The following is a 19,732-nucleotide window of genomic DNA, read 5'->3' as shown; positions in this document are numbered from 1 at the left end:
GGGCAGTACGAAAATTAAAGGCACAATTCAAAGACAGGGAGCAGTGACTGCATCTGATGGATGATAAGCCAGAGAAAATAGCAGCCAACAACCCTTACACATAGTGTACCTGGCCCTGTGCTAAAATGCTGTGTCCACGTTGCCTCATTTAAGCCTCAGGACAAACTTCTGAGTGAAGTGCCATCATTACACCTGTTTCTAGCTGAGACAAAAAAAAAAAAAAAAAGTAGAAGTTAAAAGAAATGACCAAGGAAAGTTCTCCGTGTGCGTTAAGTTTTCTATGTGGGATCCCCTGGAGAGTGGGGATCCTTACTTATTTTTCTCAGTCTCCCCTGGCGCTAGCCAGAGTGCTCAATTCATATCACTAAATGATTGTGAAAGGGAAGTAAATGTAGATTTCTGGATTTTTCATTCTATCAGGTGAGCTTGGAGGAATATGCTTCAGCAAGAGGCCACATGCTTTTACCTCACAGGTGACAGAGGGATCATGCATGAAGACGGCTACTTCTGGTTGTCTGGTAGAGCTGATGATGTTGCCAATGCATTGGGTCAGAGATTGTGAATGCTGTGGTTATTGCTATTGAGCCTGGGGCTGTGGGAGTCTGGATAAGACTCTGGACTGCTTCCAATACATAGGAATATCTCTAAAGTGTAGAAAATGCAAACAACCAAAAAAAAAAAAAAAAAAAAAAAAACCTCATCCACAATCTCATATTTTGGAGTATATTCTTCTAATCTTCTTTCTTCTTATATGTAACTTTTTTTTTTTTTCTTGGTAGAAGTGAGTTCAGGGAGAAATGCTCTAGCATAACTTGCCTTTTTCACTCAACGATGTAATAGAAATATTTTTCTGGGCAATTAAATATAAAAATTCACTTTTTAAATTAGTTTATCATGACCAATAAGCACACAGATCTTACATGAATAGCTCAATGGATGTCTACACACATACACACCCCTGTAACCATCTAGATCAAGATATAGGATACTTTTTGCCTCCTGGGCTCTCATTCATGTCCTCATACCTCTGTGCAAGCTATACTTCTTTCATGAACTTTGGACTGAATTTCTATGCCTAAAGACAGTTTCAGAGGTTGAGAAAAGAAGACTAAATTCTAAGGAGCAATAAATTCCAAGGGCAGATGGTGGCAAGTAGATACCATGGATCATCCTGATTCAGAGCTTGCTGACCACAAAAATCACAGGAATATTGAGAAATAGAAATCAAGATCTAGGCTTTATGGGCTCATTGCTATTACATGCCACTGCTCCTGGGACGTGAGTCAAAAAAGGTGCTTTCTCACCACTATTCCACTCTGATCCTTGACCCAATTAAACAATCCCAACTAAATTTTGCTCATTAAGTCTCTCTCCCTTGACCACTCCTTGTTGCAGCAGCAGTGAACGAAGTGCTTGCCTCTGCCTCTAACTGCTATCAATTTTTACTTTGAGCCCCTCCCCCATAAGTAGCCATTATTCTGACTTCTAAAGTGCAGGTCAAATTTGCCTGTTCCCGAACTTCATATAATGGAATCATACAGTTTGCACTCTTTTGTGTCCGTCTTCTCACAAAATAATGCCTGGACAATTCATTTATGTTGTTGTATGGATCAACAGTCCATTCTTTTTCACTGCTATACAGAATTCCATTATATGAATACACGCAGAATTTATCCATTCTTAACGTTAATGGTGACTGAGGTTGTTTCCAATTTAAGAATGCCTCCTTTGCCCAACACCGCTGCACGTGGGAAGTTAGGCATTTTCTCTCACCCTTGGGATTGAGTGTATGGGTGGTTGAGAGGCGTCGATTCCCAAGACCCTCTCGCAGCTCTCACAGCAGGCGTCACAAAAGAGTTTGCACCACTCCAAACAGTCAAAACGGGTCATCCCCCCCACCCCACCCCCGCCTTCTCTGGATTTTAAAGACTGAGTAGGAGGAGAAAATGGGGACGGAGTTCCCCTGGTTAATTCATTTATCTTAAGTTCCCGTAACCAAACTAGGCCCTCAGTTGAGGCTTTTGACCCTCAAAGTTCTTTCCGCTTCGTACAGTGAGATCAGAATCCCTGAAAAGAAGCTGCTTGCCCTCCCCGGCTTACCATCCTTGGGCACTCGGCAGAGCGGGGATGCGGCTGCCCTATTTCCCGCGTAGAAACAACTGCAGGTGGCGCCGCCCGCTGAAGAGTGCAGAACTGTGGCCCTGAGCCAAGCTGGGGCAAATATGGAAGACGCGGGATGAGAGAGGGTAGGGCGAAAGGACGCTATGAAGATTCCTGGAGGGAGGGACCAGAGCAGAGGCGGTGAGTGGCAGGAGGAGGCAAATGTTCCCGCGACCGGGAACTTTATCGAGTTGAAGTTTCCTCTGCCGTCGCCTCCTGCTCGCGAGCAGAGCTGAGCCTCTTGTGAGGCCTTTCTGGAAAGCAGGTCGCCACTACCCTCGGCTTGGGACGCCGGCCCGCAAGGAGCCTCGGGGACTCACGCGTGGCCGCGCCTGAATCTGGCTACGCAGTGCGACTCTGCCGCGCATGCGCAGCTCCGTCCCCTTCAGAGGCGCGCGTGTGCTCGTGGAGGGGGCGCTTCCTCCAAAAGGAAAGCCAGAGGCGCTCAGGCCGAGATTGCCTCGCCAACCCCCTGCGCCCTCTCCTACAGACTGGTGCATAGTATTTTTAAAACATCTGCGAGGACGACGTCTTTCTGCGAGCCTGAGGAAGGGGCAAAACCAGGGGAAGAGGTGAGATGTATCCAGTTAACCAGGTAGAAATTGTACCTCCGGGACTCATCAAGGCTAAATATAAAAGTTGCGTGCTTTTTTTTCTTTGTTTTTTTGAGACTGAGTCTCGCTATTGTCGCCCAGGCTGGAGTGTAATGGCGCAATATCGGCTCACTGCAACCTCTGCCTCCTGGGTTCAAGCGAGTCCCCTGCCTCAGCTACGATTGATTACAGGCGCCTGCCACCACGCCCGGCTTTTTTTTGTTTGTTTTGGGTTTTTTTTGTTTTTTGTTTTTTTAAGTAGAGACAGGGTTTCACCATGTTGGCCAGGCTGGTCTCTAACTCCAGACCTCAGGTGATCCGCCTGCCTCAGCCTCCCAAAGTGCTGGGATTACAGGCGTGAGCCACCATACCTGGCCAAAAGTTGTGTGTTTACCAGGGACAACCCTGTGCTTTGAGTTCTCCCTGAGCTGTCAATCTCCTGTTATTACTAATCTGTCTACAGATGAGTAAACTAAGGTTCAGAGAGATTACATGACTTATCCATGTTATACAGTGATCAAGAAGTGGAGCCAGGATTTGAACCCATGAAGTCCCACTCCAAATTCTTTCATATAAGTTTACACGGAAAAAAATTTAGATAAGATGTTCAGGTGCCCTCTTTCCTGCCTGCTTAAAAAAAAAAAAAAAAAAAAAAAAAGCTGAAAGAATTTTTTAATTGTTTTTGTTTTCATAATTGATAATCGTGTGGGGAGTACTGATTCCCCAAGTGGGTCACAAGGAGTTATCCTGAGCAGGAATGCTCTTGCTGTCCCCCTTGCTCCTGTACTCATACAGTCTATCTCTTGAGGACACAGCACCAAGTAAATTTCACCGATTGAGTGCTCCTACGTTCTAGAAAATGGCGCTCTACACTCACAAGGGCACGTATATAAATTGGCATTTCAACTATGTCTTCAACAGGCCATACGATCGCTCTTTTATGTTGGCCATTTTTGGGTGGTGCAGAATGTGATAGATCCAGTGGACTCCGTGGTCATGTGCCCACTGCTGTGCCTCCTTTGCAGTAAAATGGGTCCTTGGTCCCACAAGGCCGTGTGGGATCCTGCGCTGGTGGATCTAAAGGTCTTTATGTCCTCAGAAAGTGTTGTGTTTGAGGCCCTGTGGACAGCAAAGGCAAACCCAACATACTATATGGGTCTATTTCTGACTAAATACATAAATCATTGCACTTTCCAAAATGGAAGGGATCCAAGCTAGTCAGCTTGCCACCAAGCGGCTTCACTGGTGTCTTCAAAGATAGCACTGTTCAGTTGGTCATTCTTGCTGGAAGGTTAAACATTTGGCAGCAGCAATAGCTAGATTGGCCTTGAAATAGAAGCCCATCTTTACTGCAACCACGTAGAGCCTCTATCGCCGACAATCATGGCTACTCCACCCACGCACCCATTATGCCAACATAGGGGTGGCCAACAACAGGCTGGCTCATGTCCATTGGCTAATTCATTTCGTCAACCTGATCCCTTACTGTCTCTTCCATGGTTTATTCTAATGAGGGTTAACAGAGGTCCATCCACATTCCTCTACGCCAGACCTCCTCGTCCTGATCTTCTCATCTTTCCCCTCTGATCAGCCAACCACGTCATTCACCACTGTCCATAAGTCCAGACACATTTATACTGAAGCCACTCCTCTTGCCACAGAAAGTAGATCATTAGGAACACTACCGGAAGCTCTGCCCAGTGGGAGGACTTCTTTTCTTCTTACAAGGCCAGCTCAAGAAGTACAGCAGTGCAGCCACCATTTCAGCATGCCCCCACATGCCTAGCCAACTCATCCATGAATCAAGTGTGGGCTTCCTCTTCCACCATCTGCTGCTCATATGGGATCCCCTATCAGCCATGGGGAAGAGCTGAGGGAGGGGCACAGCAGTAGACAGCATGAGGATCCAGGCTTCTGTGCTCCTACAGTTCACGTATTTCCTTCAGCCCTGCTCAAGTCGTCCTTCCATCTCATGAGGGATTGCTCTTGGAGATGCCTGACCTTCTGACCTAATGAGAATGAGAGAACCCAAATCATGATGAGCAGTTCTGCCACCTGATGTCCCATGATCAGGGGCTTTGTCTCTCTCCAAGCTATGGAAGAATGCCAGGAGTTATTTTATGAAAAGCATAAAGTTCTGTACTGCAGATGGCAGTCTTGTTCTAGAACCCAAGGGGCTTGGGTTTTTATTCTCCCACTGGTTCACCATCTTGAAAACCCTGACATCATAGGATCTCCTAGATCATATGAACCAAGCACAGAGCCACTTCTACCACAGCCTGCACCTGCTGCAGATCACTCTTCTGCTCTGGGCCAGATCAAAACTGGTAGCCTTGAAGGGAAGCAGAAATCTAAAATGTCTTTAAGATGAGTTTAAAGTTGTGTTGTTCAATACAGTAGCCACTACCCTCCATGTGTCTACTGAGCACTTGAAATGTGGCTTGTGACAAATGTTGAAATGATAATACAATTGTGTTCGCAGCCGCCGCCACGCCGCCGTCGCTCTCCAACGCCAGCACCGCCTCTCACTCGCCGAGCTCCAGCCGAAGGAGAAGTGGGGTAAGTAAGGAGGTATCTATACCATGGCTGGTACAAAGCAGACTGCCCGCAAATCGACCGCTGGTAAAGCACCCAGGAAGCAACTGGCAACAAAAGCCGCTCGTAAGAGTGCGCCCTCTACTGCAGGGGTGAAGAAACCTCATCGTTACAGGCCTGGTACTGTGGCGCTCCGTGAAATTAGAAGTTATCAGAAGTCCACTGAACTTATGATTCACAAACTTCCCTTCCAGTGTCTGGTGCGAGAAATTGCTCAGGACTTTAAAACAGATCTGCGCTTCCAGAGCGCAACTATCGGTGCTTTGCAGGAGGCAAGTGAGGCCTATCTGGTTGGCCTTTTTGAAGACACCAACCTGTGTGCTATCCATGCCAAACCTGTTAACAATTATGCCAAAAGACATCCAGCTAGCACGCCGCATACGTGGAGAACGTGCTTAAGAATCCACTATGATGGAAAACATTTCATTCTCAAAAAAAAAAAAAAATTCTTCCTGTTATTGGTAGTTCTGAACGTTATTTTTTTCCATGGGGTCAAAAGGTACCTAAGTATATAACTGCGAGTGGAAAAATAGGGGACAGAAATCAGGTATTGGCAGTTTTTCCATTTTCATTTGTGTGTGAATTTTTAATATAAATGCAGAGGCATAAAGCATTAATGCAAGTTAAAATGTTTCAGTGAACAAGTTTCAGCGGTTCACCTTTATAATAATTATAAATAAACCTGTTAAATTTTTCTAGACAATGCCAGCATTTAGATTTTGTTAAAACAGGTAAATTTCTTATTGACGGCAACTAAATGGTGTTCGTAGCATTTTTATCATACAGTAGATTCCATCCATTCACTATACTTTTCTGAGTTGTCCTACATGCAAGTACATGTTTTTAATGTTGTCTATCTTCTGTGCTGTTCCTGTAAGTTTGCTATTAAAATGCTTTAAACTATAAAAAAAAGAAAGAAAGAAATGATAATACTTTGGATATATAGCATTATATAAAATGTATTATTGGCTGGGCATGGTGGCTCACACTTGTAATGTCAGCACTCTGGGAGGCTGAGGTGGGCTAATCGCTTGAGCCCAGGAGCTCAAGATTATCCTGGGCAACATAGCGAAACCCCATCTCTATTTAAAAATATAAAAATTATATTTTTTTATATAATTTCCAAAATGGAAGGGATCCAAAATAAATAAAAATTTTATATATTAAAAAAAATATATATATATATATAACTGTTGAGAGCAATTTGTGATTTGGCCTATTTTTTTGTGCATGTGTATAACTACAGACATGGTGGCCTATTTTTTTGTGCATAACTACAGACATGGTGGCCTATTTTTTTGTGCATGTGTATAACTACAGGCATGGTGGCTTGTGCCTGTAGTCCCAACTACTCAGGAGACCGAGGTGGGAGGATCACTTGAGACCAGGAGGTCAAGGAAGCCATGATTGTGCCACTGCACTCCAGCCTGGATGACAGAGCAAGACCTTGTCTCAAAAAAATAACAAAGAGTATTATTGGCCAGGCGTGGTGGCTCATACTTGTAATCCCAGCACTTTGGGAGGCCAAGGTGGGTGGATCACAAGGTCAGGAGTTCGAGACCAGCCTGGCCAACACAGTGAAACCCCTTCTCTACTAAAAATACAAAAATTAGCTGGGCATAGTGGTGCGTGCCTGTAATCCCAGCTACTTGGGAGACTAAGGTAGGAGAATGGCTTGAACCCGGGAGGTGGAGGTTGCAGTGAGCCAAGATTGTGCCACTGCACTCCAGCCTGGGCAACAGAGCTAGATTCCGTCTCAAAAAAAAAAAAAAAAAAAAGTATTTTTACAATTAATTTTACCTGCTTTTCTCTTTTCACATTGCTACTAGAGAATTTTAAATTACATTCATGCCTTGCATCATACTTCTATTTGACAGCAATGAAGCAGCAATCACCCATTTACAGATTTACCTAGCTTGTGGACTATCTGCCACTTGTGAGGTACTGAGCTAAGTGCCAAGGAGAAAAAGCTGAAAAAGACAAAGGATCAGCTCTCATGGAAGCTTCTTTCCTTTCAGGAGATGAGTGATTAGTGTCTTGTGTGATGCACGCCAAGAAGGAGGTGTCCCCTGGATATGGGAGCATAGGAGAGTGGCATCCAAGTCATGCTGGGCAGTCAGGAAACCTGTCTGGAGGAGGGGGTGGCTCAATCTCAAAAGACAACAGAACTTTATTAAACGTTAAGTAATCCAGAGGTGCAGGAAGAGCATACCAAGTCAGGGAAAACAGCTTGACCAAAGTCTGCATGACTCTGGCTGACTTTTTCCTTTTCAGGAAATTTTCTGAAAGCTTAGTAATCAAAGATGGCTACAGAGTTAGACTGTTCCTTCCAATCTTCTTTCCTTTTAGAGGAAGCATGAAAGAGAAACAATCAGATAAATATGGTAGGCATGAAGCACAAAAAAATAGGCCAAATCACAAATTGCGCTCAACAGTTTTTTGTATATACATATACATATATATATATATGTTTGTTTTTTTTTTTTTTTTTGAGACAGTCTCACTCTGTTGCCCAGGCTGGAGTGCAGTGACGCAATCTCGGCTCACTGCAACCTCTACTTCCCAGGTTCAAGTGATTCTCCTGCCTCAGCCTCCGGAGTAGCTGGAACTGCAGGCATACACCAATATGCCCAGCAAACTTTTGTATTTTTAGTAGAGACAGGGTTTCACCATGTTGGCCAAGCTGGTCTGAAACTCCTGACCTCAAGTGATCCACCCGCTTCAGCCTCCCAAAGTGCTGGGATCACAGGCGTGGGCCACCACACCTGGCAGAGCAGTAAATATTTGTATGTGCCAAATACTGGGGGCCAAAGGGAAGGGCTTCTTTGCCACATCACACAGCTTGCACTTAGGGGTGGTAATGCTGACAATTCTATTTCATTTATTCAATCAGGAAATGAACTCCTCATACAGGCTATATTGAATAGTAATAATGGTCACCTGAAATTGTTAGTGTTTGGCCTCCCCTGGAAGCCAAGATATCTGTATGAAAGACCCACACCTAAGAAGTAATACTGACAAATGTCAGACATTTGATTGGCACAGTATCTGAGGAGAGGGATTAGAGAAAGTTCTAAGAATCTATAACTCATCTATTCCATACAATCAAAATCCAAATCATAACTGTTAATGTCTTTGTAAATGAGTCAGACCTGCTGTGGTTCAGAGACTTTTCATTTTATGTTGATTTCTAAGAATTGCAAAGTTTAAGCCTCCTTGACTTTTACAAGCGTAGAAACAGATGGGGTTTAAAGAAAGAACTCATTAACTGCCAAAAAAAAAAAAAAAAAATCGAGAGCTTTAACATGACATGATTTTCTGCCTGAACAGTTTAGTTCTGCTTGTTGTGGCACTAAAATGGCTCATGTGCATAAACTGTCCATCGTTCATTCTGGCTTCAGAGTCTGTGGTATGAAATCCTCGTACTGATTAAAATTCTTATGCTTAGAGTATGTACCACGTTAGTGCATTCATAATTAAAGGTCACGAACGATTAGTGAGGGTGGTGGGCATGCTCAAGAATAGACGGTTGCTCCTTTGGAGGAAGGAGGGTTGCCTGGAGTACCCTGTCTGCCTCTCATATAACTTAGTCTCAGTGTCTGGAGGGATGGGGGCACCACTGTTTGCTCAACTGACCCTATGAGGGATTAGTCACCAGGAGATGAACTGTGGTGACCTCAGATCTTGACTCAGGACTCTTTCTTAGCAGCCAGGGTCCCCAGTCTCCTCTGTGAGGAGGACACAGTGGCCATGTCCTGGCCTCTCTGCTGCTGCTGGACACTTTCCTGAGGTTGCTGCCCCTCACAAAGGGGAGCAGCTGTGATGTGAGCAACCAGACTGAAGAGGGACTTACTAGGGAATGTTTCCAAGCCAACTGCTAACGCTCCCACCTATTATTTGAGAAGTAAGAAACCCAAAACAAGAAGACAGGCTTCAGAACTCTCATCAGGCTTGAGTAGGAAACGCCACACATGATCAGATAACAGACACCACACTGCTTTGGAGTCTATAAATTTATTGAGTAAAAACAAAATCAACGTCAGACACATTATATTTGATTGGGTTCAAATTTGGCTGATGTCCAAATGCAGCAGAGAAGAACAGAGGGGAGGAAGGGATATGGTGTTGCTGACAAGGGGACAGTGAACAAAACAGTTTTCCTTTCATTGTAAAAGCAGGCATCGCACAGCTGGTGTGAGTCAATTAACCAAGGCGGGGAGGGAACTCAATGTTTTAGAAGCAGAAGGAAACCCAAAGTAAGCAGAGACTTTCAAGAGAGGAGAGGGCCAGAACACTGAGAGAAAAAGCTGCAGCAGAGGCCGGCTGGAGAACAGTGGTCAGATCTGCTGGGTCACTTGGGGAACACGGTGACCACTTCATAGCCCTCAGGTGGTGTGACTCGCTCCCGGGCATGCTTCTCACAGTAGATTTGATCCTCCACAAAGAAATGGCCCTTCTGTTTCAGGTTGGTGCCACAGTCAGTGCACACGTAACACTCAGGGTGGCGGTGATGGTCCCGCAGCTTCACAAACACACCGCTACAGAAGCAAGGCAGGGAAGGGACTCCATCAGTGACAAGCACCTGCAGGTGGCACCCGAGCAGGTGGCACCATCCTTCCTGAGCAGGGGCCTGGGGCTTCACCCAGAAACCAGGGCCTCCCAACTGGCCTCCAATCATAAGGGACTTGCTTCTCCTTCCCAGGGTCCAGAGACATTTTTCCAAAAACCCCTCCTACTTCAACAGGGCAGCCCTGATTTTTCTCATTTTACATGTTCATAACCTAAGGGCTCCACAGTGAAGGAAAACCTTCACAACCTGGCTCTGGGACACGGGACTTTCCTGGCCTCTCTGCTGCATTTTTCTGGGACGGATTTGTCTCCTTCACAAGCAAAATGTGCAACATCCAGCACTTTCCACATTTTCATGGTTTACCCAACCTGCAGGGTCTACAAAGGCTGTGGGAAGCAGATACTCACACAATCCCAGTGCCACATTTGTCACACATAGGCAACTTCTGAGCATTTCCAATCGATGCAGCCACTTTAGTGACAGGAGCTTTAACACTTCTGAATCCTGAGGGCTTGTTGGGATCCCCTGAAATGAGGAAAACACACTCATTGGCCAGGAAGGGCAGAATTGCTTAAGTATCACTCAGTTCTTCAGAAGCAGTTATAAATATATGTTCAAGCAAGGCCATGGGAACTGGAGTGACTCTGCTGTGTGATTCTGGGCAAGTTACTTAACCTCTCTGGTCCCCAGTTTATTTTTCTAAAAAGCAGGAGATTGACACCGGGCCAAAAAAAAAGCCCAAAAAGCCAAGACAATCCTAAGCAAAAACAACAAAGCTAGAAGCATCACGCCACCCAACTTCAAACTATATTACAGGGCTACAGTAACCAAAACAACATGGTACTGGTAGAAGAACAGACACGTAGACCAATGGAACAGAATAGAGAACCCAGAAATGAGACCACACACCTACAACCATCTGATCTTTGACAAACCTGACAAAAAACAAGCAATGAGGAAAGGATTCCCTATTTAATAAATAGTGCTGGGAGACCTGGCTAACCATATGCAGAAAATTGAAACTGGATCCCTTCTTTACACCATATACAAAAATCAGCTCAAGATGGATTAAAGACTTAAATGTAAAGCCCAAAACTATAAAAACACTAGAAGAAAATCTAGGCAATACCATTCAGGACATGGGCATGAGCAAAGATTTCATGATGAAGACCCCAAAAGCAATTGTAACAAAAGCAAAAATTGACAAATGTGATCTAAACTAAAGAGCTTCTGCACAGCAAAAGAAACTATTATCAGAATGAAGAGACAACCTACAGAATGGGAGAAAATTTTTGCAATCTATCCATCTGACAAAGGTCTATTATCCAGCATCTACAAGGAACTTAAACAAATTTACAAGAAAAAAATAAGCCGGGCACAGTGGCTCATTTCTATAATCCCAGCACTTTGGGAGGCCGAGGTGGGTGGATCACCTGAGGTCAGGAGTTTGAGAATAGCCTGGCCAACATAGTCAAACCCCCCCCTACTAAAATTACAAAAATTAGCCAGGTGTGGTGGCATGCACCTATAGTTCCAGCTACTCAGGAGGCTGAGGCAAGAGAATCACTTGAACCCAGGGGATGGAGGTTGCAGTGGGCCAAGATTGTGCCACTGCACTCCAGGCTGGGTGACAGAGCAAGACTCTGTCTCAAAAAAAAAAAAAAGGACAAAGAACATGAACAGAACCCCATTAAAAAATGGGCAAAGAACAGAACTTTTCAAAAGAAGACATACATGCAGCCAACAAACATGAAAAAAAGTTTGACATCACTGATCATTAGAGAAATACAAATCAAAACCACAATGAGATACCAACTCATGCCAGTCCGAATGGCTATTATTAAAAAGTCAAAAAACAACAGATGCTGGCAAGGTTGTGGAGAAAAAAAGAACACTTTTACACTGTCGGTGGGGTGTAAATTAGTTCAAACACTGTGGAAGACGGTGTGGTGATTCCTCTAAGACCTAGAAGCACAAATACCATTCAACCCAGCAATCCCATTAATGGGTGTATACCTAAAGGAATGTAAATCATTCTATCATAAAGATATATGCCCTCTTATGTTCATCACAGCACCATTCACCATAGCAAAGACATAGAATCAACCTAAATTCCCATCAATGATAGACTGGATAAAGAAAATGTGGCACATATACACCAGGGAATACTATGCAGCCATAAAAAGGAACGAGATCTTGTCCTTTGCAGGGACATGGATGGAACTGAACGCCATTACCCTCAGCAAACTAATGCTGGAACACAAAACCAAATACCACATGTTCTCACTTGCAAGTGGGGGCTGAATGATGAGAACACATGGACACATGGTGGGGGGACAAGACACACTGGGGCCTGTCAGATGGTGGGGAGTGGGGGAGGGAAAGCATCTGGAAGAATGGCTGATGGATGCTGGGCTTAATATCTAGGTGATGGGATGATCTGTGCAGCAAAGCATCATGCCACATCGTTACCTATGTAACAAATTTGCATATCCTGCACGTGTACCCCTGAACTTAAATGTTGGAAATTTAAAAATAAATAAAGTTTTTAAAAAAGAAAAGAAATCCACATCACAGAAAGAAAAAACCATCAGAGTACAGCATGCTACAGCAGCCAGATGACAATCATCTCCTACAGATCAGAGGAAGGAACCTTTCTGTAGACAGCCTGGTGCATGTAAAATAAGCCCCTAGTAGCTAGATGCTGAGCTGCCTAAGGCCCCACTCATCACATCTTAGGTACCAAAGCCCTGTACCATGGTAGCTATTAATAATGGTAAAAATCACCTGGAGGCCTGGTTAACACACAGATTGCTGGGCCCCACCCCCAGAGTTTCTGATCCAGAAGGCCCAGGATGGGGCCTAAGACTTTGCATTTCCAACAAGTTCCCAGTTGCTGTTGATCCAAGAACCACTGAACAAGAGCAAAGAAACAGCTTCCTGTGCCAGGCGAGGGGATGAGGAGAGGGTCACCCCGTGACTGCAGTCACGCTGGGCAATCGTGGGGCTGACAGACAAGGGCCTTAGCTCTCCTGTCCTTTCAGAAAGAGTCCCTGTATGCTGACCAATACTTCCAAACCAAAAATTGAGACACATGTTCACACAATGGACATTTATTTTTTATTTTTACTGATTAGAGATAGCGTCTCACTATGTTGTGTCTCAAAGTCCTGCCCTCCAGCGATCCTCCCACCACAGCTTCTCCAGTAGCCGCTGCACCTGGCAACAAGGGACATTTAGAATACATGGTTGACTGTATTTTGACCACAATTGCCCCGCCCCTCTCTTGCCATGCTTACCTCCTGTCAGTGGCTCCCTACTGGGGGCAATTGTGTCTCCTAGAGAGCAGTTTCGATTGTCACACTGAAAGGGGGTGCCACTGGCGTCCAGTGGGCAGAGGTCAGGGATGCTGCTGAACATCCCAAAATACACAGGGCAGCCCCACAACAAGGACTCATATGGCCCAAAATGTCAATAGCACCAAGGCTGAGAAACCCTGCTCTCAATGGAGTAGAATTCCCCATCCCCAGCCTTTGGCCAATGTGAGCACATGTGAGCTTTGTACAGGCAAAAGCACTAAGGGCTCTAGTGTGGTTTGGCCCTGTCCCCATAGAGCTATTGCCTCTGCCATGAAAACAGCAAGCACCAGAGTGCCTCTCCCTTCCTGGGGCTTGAATGAGAGGACTCAGGGGGCCTGGTCCAGCCCTGCCAAGCCCAGCAGAACCACAGTTGTCCGGTAGCCCTCCGAAATACAGGTTACCCACTGCTGACTAATACAATATGAGAGATGGTTTGGGGTACTTGGCTGGCTTATGGGGAACAACAAGAGGGTATATGTGAATGCAGCCTGAACTGTCAACAGCCCTATCATGGTGCCATGGCTCAGACTTAGGCTTCCCCCCTCAAAGCTGGGACTGTTCATCACTGGGAACCGATGCACACAGATGTCCACCTGGCAGCACATGAGATGGGGCAGACATTAGGAGGCTCCGTGGTTTTAAGTGGTGAGCTCTACGGATGGGCTTGGGGAAGACTCAGTTCTGCCCCACCAGCAGGTGCATAAGGAGAAACCACCTTGGTACTTCTGTTCTCCCTGAGCCTAAGGCACCTTCTTGCCCTTCCCAAGCCTTCCTCCCTTCCTTTGGGAGGAAGCCAAATCTCCAATTTTATTCATCACATATTTTACCTGTATTTTTTTTAATATTGCATTTAAATGTCATTTTTGTCTTGATTATTGAGTTTTCCAGTGCCCCCTTAAATTCTGCACTCAAGGCCGGGCACGCTGGCTCATGCCTGTAATCCCAGCACTTTGGAAGGCCAAGGCGGGCAGATCACTTGAGGTCAGGAGTTCGAGACCAGCCTGGTCAACATGGTGAAACCCTATCTCTACTAAAAATACAAAAACTAGCCAGGCATTGTGGCACATGCCTGTAGTCCCAGCTACGTGGGAGGCTGAGGCAGGAGAATGGCTTGAACCCAGGAGGCGGAGGTTGCAGTGAGCTGAGACCACGCCACTGCACTCCAACCTGGGCGACAGAGCGGCCTAAAAAAACAAAAATTTATGCACTCAAAGCAGTGCCTCCCCCACCTCACGCTGATCCTGGCCCTGCCTAAAGGGATCTCAGAAGGGCCTGGGGGGCATCTTGTCTAAGAATCATGCCTCAAGCATCCCAAATGTATACCCTCATTTTCTGGCTGATGGAGCCATCTGGCTGCCTGCCCACGACAAGAAGAAAATGGCAGCATCTCTACATACCTGGGCAGTTTGCAAAGGCACTGATTGGGCTGAGAACCAGCTCAGTGATGTCGGGCTCTCTTATGCAATGGGTTTTTTCACATTTCACACTTAAAGACCTGGAATCCACTCAATCCACAGAAAAATCACCAGGAAAGAAGAGAGGCTGCAAAAGGGTAGAATGAGAAAAAGCCAGGAGGGACATGAAATCTCCACTTGGTGGGAGAATCCACATCTGTTTCTAGAATGAAGAGACTTGACCTGGATAAAACTGAGCACAGCTGGGGCGGAGAAGGCTGCCTGCCCAACACAAGATTCACTATGGCCTGTTCAGCCCTACAGCGCCACCTGCTGGCTTCAAGGTTTTTTTCTCTCACATATCCAGCCAGCACTGCTAATCCAAAGAAATCTCTCTTTCTTCTCAACCAGCTTACAGTGAAAATACTAGCTTCCTTTGAACTCCAGGCAACTACAAAAATTTCCAAATTTCTCTTCTTCCAGTGAACACTGTATCCCAAATATTTCTGGAAAAAAAGAAAAAATTAGCTAAATCACAGCTGTTTTTCTATCCACTTCACTGCTCAACAACCTTGCATGGCTCCACACTGCCTTTAGAATCAAGTTTATGATTCTTAACCTTGCACCTGGTGGTCCCCCGTATCTAACTCGAGATCACCCAAGGATTCACCTGGAACCCTGGGCACCAGCCAAAACGAGCTTTGGTACTTGCTGAACAAGTCTCCAGCTTTCTCATCTCAGAGCCTCTGGCCACCACTGTTTTCTCAGCCTATGACTGCTCCTTCTAAACCTCCAATCATTAAAAGTCTCCTTCTATGGACACAGGAATGGATAAATAAAATGTAGTATACACAAACAATGGAATAATATTCTGCCTTAAAATGGAAAGAATTTCTGACACACACTACATGGATGAACCTTGAGGATATTATGCTAAGTGAACTAAGCCAGGCCCAAAAGGACAACTACTGCATGACGCCACTTATATAAGAGATTTAGAGTAGTCAAACTCATAGAGACAAGTAGGAGGGTGGTTACCAGGAGTTGGGAAGAGGGAGGAATGGGGAGATACTCTTTAATGAGAACAGTTTCAGTGTTGCAAAATAAAAGAGTTCTATGGATGGATGGTGGTGATAATAGCACAATCACATAAATGTACTTAATACCACTGAATTGCACGCTTAAAATTTGTTAAGATGGTAAATTTTATGTTAAGTATATTTCACCATTTTTTTTTTTTTTAATATAACGGCTTCTTCTGCCTGCAAGTTTTGGAATTTGATCCAGAACAGGATGAAGTTTGAGGAACCAAGAGCCCTTTCTCCTAGGGGCTGAATTTTACCCAAAATGAGACAGCCTGTGTTGGGTCTTCAAGGTTTATGACCAAATACTGCTGTAGCCAAGCTTCCTTCAGGGGCCTCACTCACTGTGCACCTGGCAGTTTACAGACGCGGCTTCACTTAACCCTGTAAACAATCCGGTGAGGTCCTGGCTATTAGCTTCATTGTAGCTGTGCAGAAACCAGAGCTTAGAAAGGCAGGCAACTTGCTGGAGGTGTCACAGCAGGTCAGAGGCAGATCCAGGACGCCAGTCCTCTTTCTGCCTTGCAGCACTGTGTTCTAAACCAGAGGCCTTTCTGAATAACAGGACCCCTCATCAACTACTTTTACTGCCTTAACCTTTCATCATTTTATCTCAAATAAAAACAGACATTTGGGGCCAGGTGCAGTGGCTCACATCTGTAATCCCAGCATTTTGGGCGGTCCAGGTGAGTGGATCACCTGAGGTCACAAGTTCAAGACCAGCCTGGCCAACATGAAGAAAAGCCATCTATACTAAAAATACAAAAATTATCTGGGCATGGTGGTGCACATCTATAATCCCAGATACTTAGGAGGCTGAGGCAGGACAATCACTGCAACCTGGCAAGCAGAGGTTGTAGTGAGCCGAGATCGTGCCACTGCACTCCAGCCTGGGCAACAGAGCAAGACTCTGTCTCAAACAAACAAATAACAACAACAACAACAAAAAAACAGGCATTTGGGTTCCTTCCCCCAAGAGACTTCTGCATGTAAAGAATGTTTAGAATGGAATTTATCCTGTTACAGTCAGTAAAGATGTAATGCAGGTACACATTAAGAGATATAGGAGAAACTACAAGATTTACTATCTCCCTTTTCCCTTCCAGCAGAATCTTGATTCTCTTTGGGGCAAGAACCATCCAGACTAAGGGATAAAATTTTTTTACAACGAATCCTAATTCCCAGACTCTCGTTTAACTAGGTGTAGCCAGGTGACTAAATCATGGTCAATAAAATTTAAATGGAAGAGCAGTGTGGAACTTCTAGGAAGGAGAAAGCTGGCTCATCTGAAATAGGGACTCCCGGTTAGCCTTATCTCCCTTCTTCCTCCCTGTCACCTGGAGGTAAGCATGATGGTTGGAACACCAGCTGCCAACCAGGACCACGAAGTAAACTTGGGAATGGAAGCCACAAATTTGGTTGCTGGCATGCAGGATAGAAGTCCAGATCTTGAAAAGCATGGAGCTTCCAAATCCATGCTCAGGTCCTTCTCTGTGAGTCCAGATGAGCCCTGCAGCATTTGTTTATTTGGGCATGGATGAACTTGACCTTGCCTCTCATTAAAGGGTTTCACATCCACATAAGAGTGAAATAAGCTGTGGTTTCCCACATGTTTTAACAAAGCTGTCATCCTCAAGGGTTGGCCCCCAAGTTGTTTGTCAGGTGAAGCTAATACTGGAACTTGATACAAAGCATGGTTCACTACTTCCCAGCTGCTCAGCTACTCCAAGCAAAAGAGGAAAGCAGTGGTAGAACAGTATCATTTTAGCATAAAAGAAGCACATGCAAACACATGGCCCATGGTTTCCTGATTTCCTATGGTTGTAAATTGCCACCGTCTCTAAAGAAATCACACAAATGGGGAGGAAGCCCAGGTGTCGGGTGTGTTCAGAAGGGAACTTTCTTATCAGAAAGGGCTCCCCAGGAAGCTGAATCTTCAGCTGCAGACTTTGAGGGGGAGGTTCATCTTCCAGAGGACACTAGCCTCTCAGCCAACATGCCAATCCCTTTGCAGCCTGGCTGAGGCAGGTCCCACACTCACAATCACAAGGTGTCCCCTCACTGGGGCATCCACTGTCTCTTTGCAGATGGGTCCATGAGAGAGAGAAAGAGGGCATAGAAAGCAAGACCCCACTGAAGTGCCCAAGCCTCAAGAAAGGAAGAGAGTGTGGAGGACTGGACATCACAGGGACTAGGAAGGGTAAAAACCCAGCTCTCTGGAAAAGGCAGCCCATGAGCGTCACAGGAGGTGCTCATGAGGAACCACCTGGGAGGAAGCAGGTGTGAGGGCTGCTGATCCACAGTCACTTTTGTGAAGGGAATAAAGCGTCCCTTCTTCAATACATCCACCTGTCACAATTTCTCAACGTATAGCATTGTTATTAAGTGAAGATACTTTTACAGCTATTCACTTAAACATGATCATAATAAGTATACATTACATAATTGTCTTCAGTGAGAAGCGTGTCTCCTGAGACCTGCAGAACCCTACGGGGTGACCCTGGGTGCCTCAACATCAAAGCTCACCCCAAGGACAAGAAAGCGTCTTCATGACATTTCAAACATCACAATAACTATGAAGCGAGCACTCCGTTACAATGATGGATGTTTTACACAACTTATGCCATTTCATGACTATGATAATCTTAGAGGAAAGGATTTTTATCCCTGATGGACAGATGAGAAAACAGGCCTGGGAAGGTTCAGAGATTTGCCACAGGTCACAAAGTAACAACATGGCCACAAGGGGGTGCTCTCAGGCCCTCAAGAGGCCACCCTCCCTAGAGCAAATGCAAACACAAGCCCGCAAGCAAAGCCAGCCCCTGGCTTCACTGAGCGCTAATGCATTCTCATTCTGCTTTGCCCATGGCCTTCATCACTCGCCTTCCTCAGCCACCACCAAGGTATTGTTTCTGGGCTCAAAGCAAATGAATGGCTAAGGGACAGACCGACAGGCTCCCACAGCAGTCAGGCTCTCCCCAACCTCAGCATCCTCTTGTACATATGACAGGACACAGTTGGCCAAGCCTGGAGTTTCTTAAATACAGACCCAGATGGGAAAATGTGGTCAGCACCCTCTCTTCCTCTCGCTATCTCTTTTAAAGAATTTCAGCATTTTAAAAGCCCATGCCCTCTAAAGCCGGCTCCAGAGTGTGTTCACCTGTGCTTCCGCAATGACCGACTCTCACATCTGACCTTCAACAAGAGCCTCTGACTGCAGATGGAGCTGATTACCTTTTTCTTCAGACTCCAGGATCTCCTGCAAAACCAAGAAAGACGTGGACTGTTTCGGGGGCTCATTCAACTCCTGTTTCTCCTGAAGCATCTTGTAAACTTCAGATTCTTTGTCGATGACAAGGCTGCTTGGAGGCTGAGCATGGTCTAAGCTGTGAAGAATGTTTGAAAAATTGATTAGGACATGACAGAAGTTAAAAATAACTTCACCAGGAACCTCCTCCAGGCAAAGACACTGCTGATTTGAAGGATGGATAGAAATGATCTCAAAGCCCTCTCCTAAATCAGCCACAGATCTGCTGCCAGCGCAGTGAAACTGAGATGTCTTTGTAGTCAGAGCTGGCTGCTGCTTCAATGCAATCAGAGGCTCTTCTTCTAAATAGCTTCAGTAGCTCAATTACTTTTGGGCCTAATCCCATGGAATGAGAATGCTCTCTCTCTTTATAAATTCCATCAACAGCATTATGTCCAGAGAAAATTTAGAAAAAAAAAAAAAATGTCAACCACAGCCCGACCATGAAGAACTCAGCCGGGTCCCCCTTGTATGGGCCACAAACATTGCTTTCACGAGCAAGAATCACAGTGTTCTCCATTCCCAACGGTCTCACCGTGCTTTCCCTGTCTATAAATTCTTCCTAATTCTCAAGGCCAGGCGCTTGGGTCTCCTCACCTATAACACAGAGGTAACAGTACTTTCCTTGCCTGGTTCACAGGCTGGTGGTAAGGATGGGACATGTAAGTGCTT

At 45.4% G+C, this 19,732-nt stretch overlaps 1 protein-coding gene and 1 pseudogene across 1 annotated transcript in view; one reads left to right on the top strand and one right to left on the bottom strand.

The window, feature by feature from the left end:
• Positions 1 to 2,557: 2,557 nt before the first annotated feature.
• Positions 2,558 to 5,792, top strand: LOC108587658 (annotated as a pseudogene).
• A 3,551-nt stretch (positions 5,793 to 9,343) lies between these two features.
• Positions 9,344 to 19,732, bottom strand: part of PDLIM1 (PDZ and LIM domain 1) — a 54,066-nt gene continuing 43,677 nt past the window's right edge. Inside the window, exons 5-7 of the mRNA XM_003904034.4 lie at positions 18,988 to 19,139; positions 10,326 to 10,443; positions 9,344 to 9,886 (exon numbers count right to left, since the gene is read on the bottom strand). Coding sequence (XP_003904083.1) covers positions 9,700 to 9,886; positions 10,326 to 10,443; positions 18,988 to 19,139 — 457 coding nt within the window. The 3' untranslated portion in view covers positions 9,344 to 9,699. The remainder of the gene's footprint in view (positions 9,887 to 10,325; positions 10,444 to 18,987; positions 19,140 to 19,732) is intronic.

This window comes from Papio anubis, chromosome 11 (genome assembly GCF_008728515.1).
Source record: "Papio anubis isolate 15944 chromosome 11, Panubis1.0, whole genome shotgun sequence".
NCBI lineage: Eukaryota > Metazoa > Chordata > Mammalia > Primates > Cercopithecidae > Papio > Papio anubis.
This window is presented reverse-complemented; position numbering and strand designations above follow the sequence as displayed.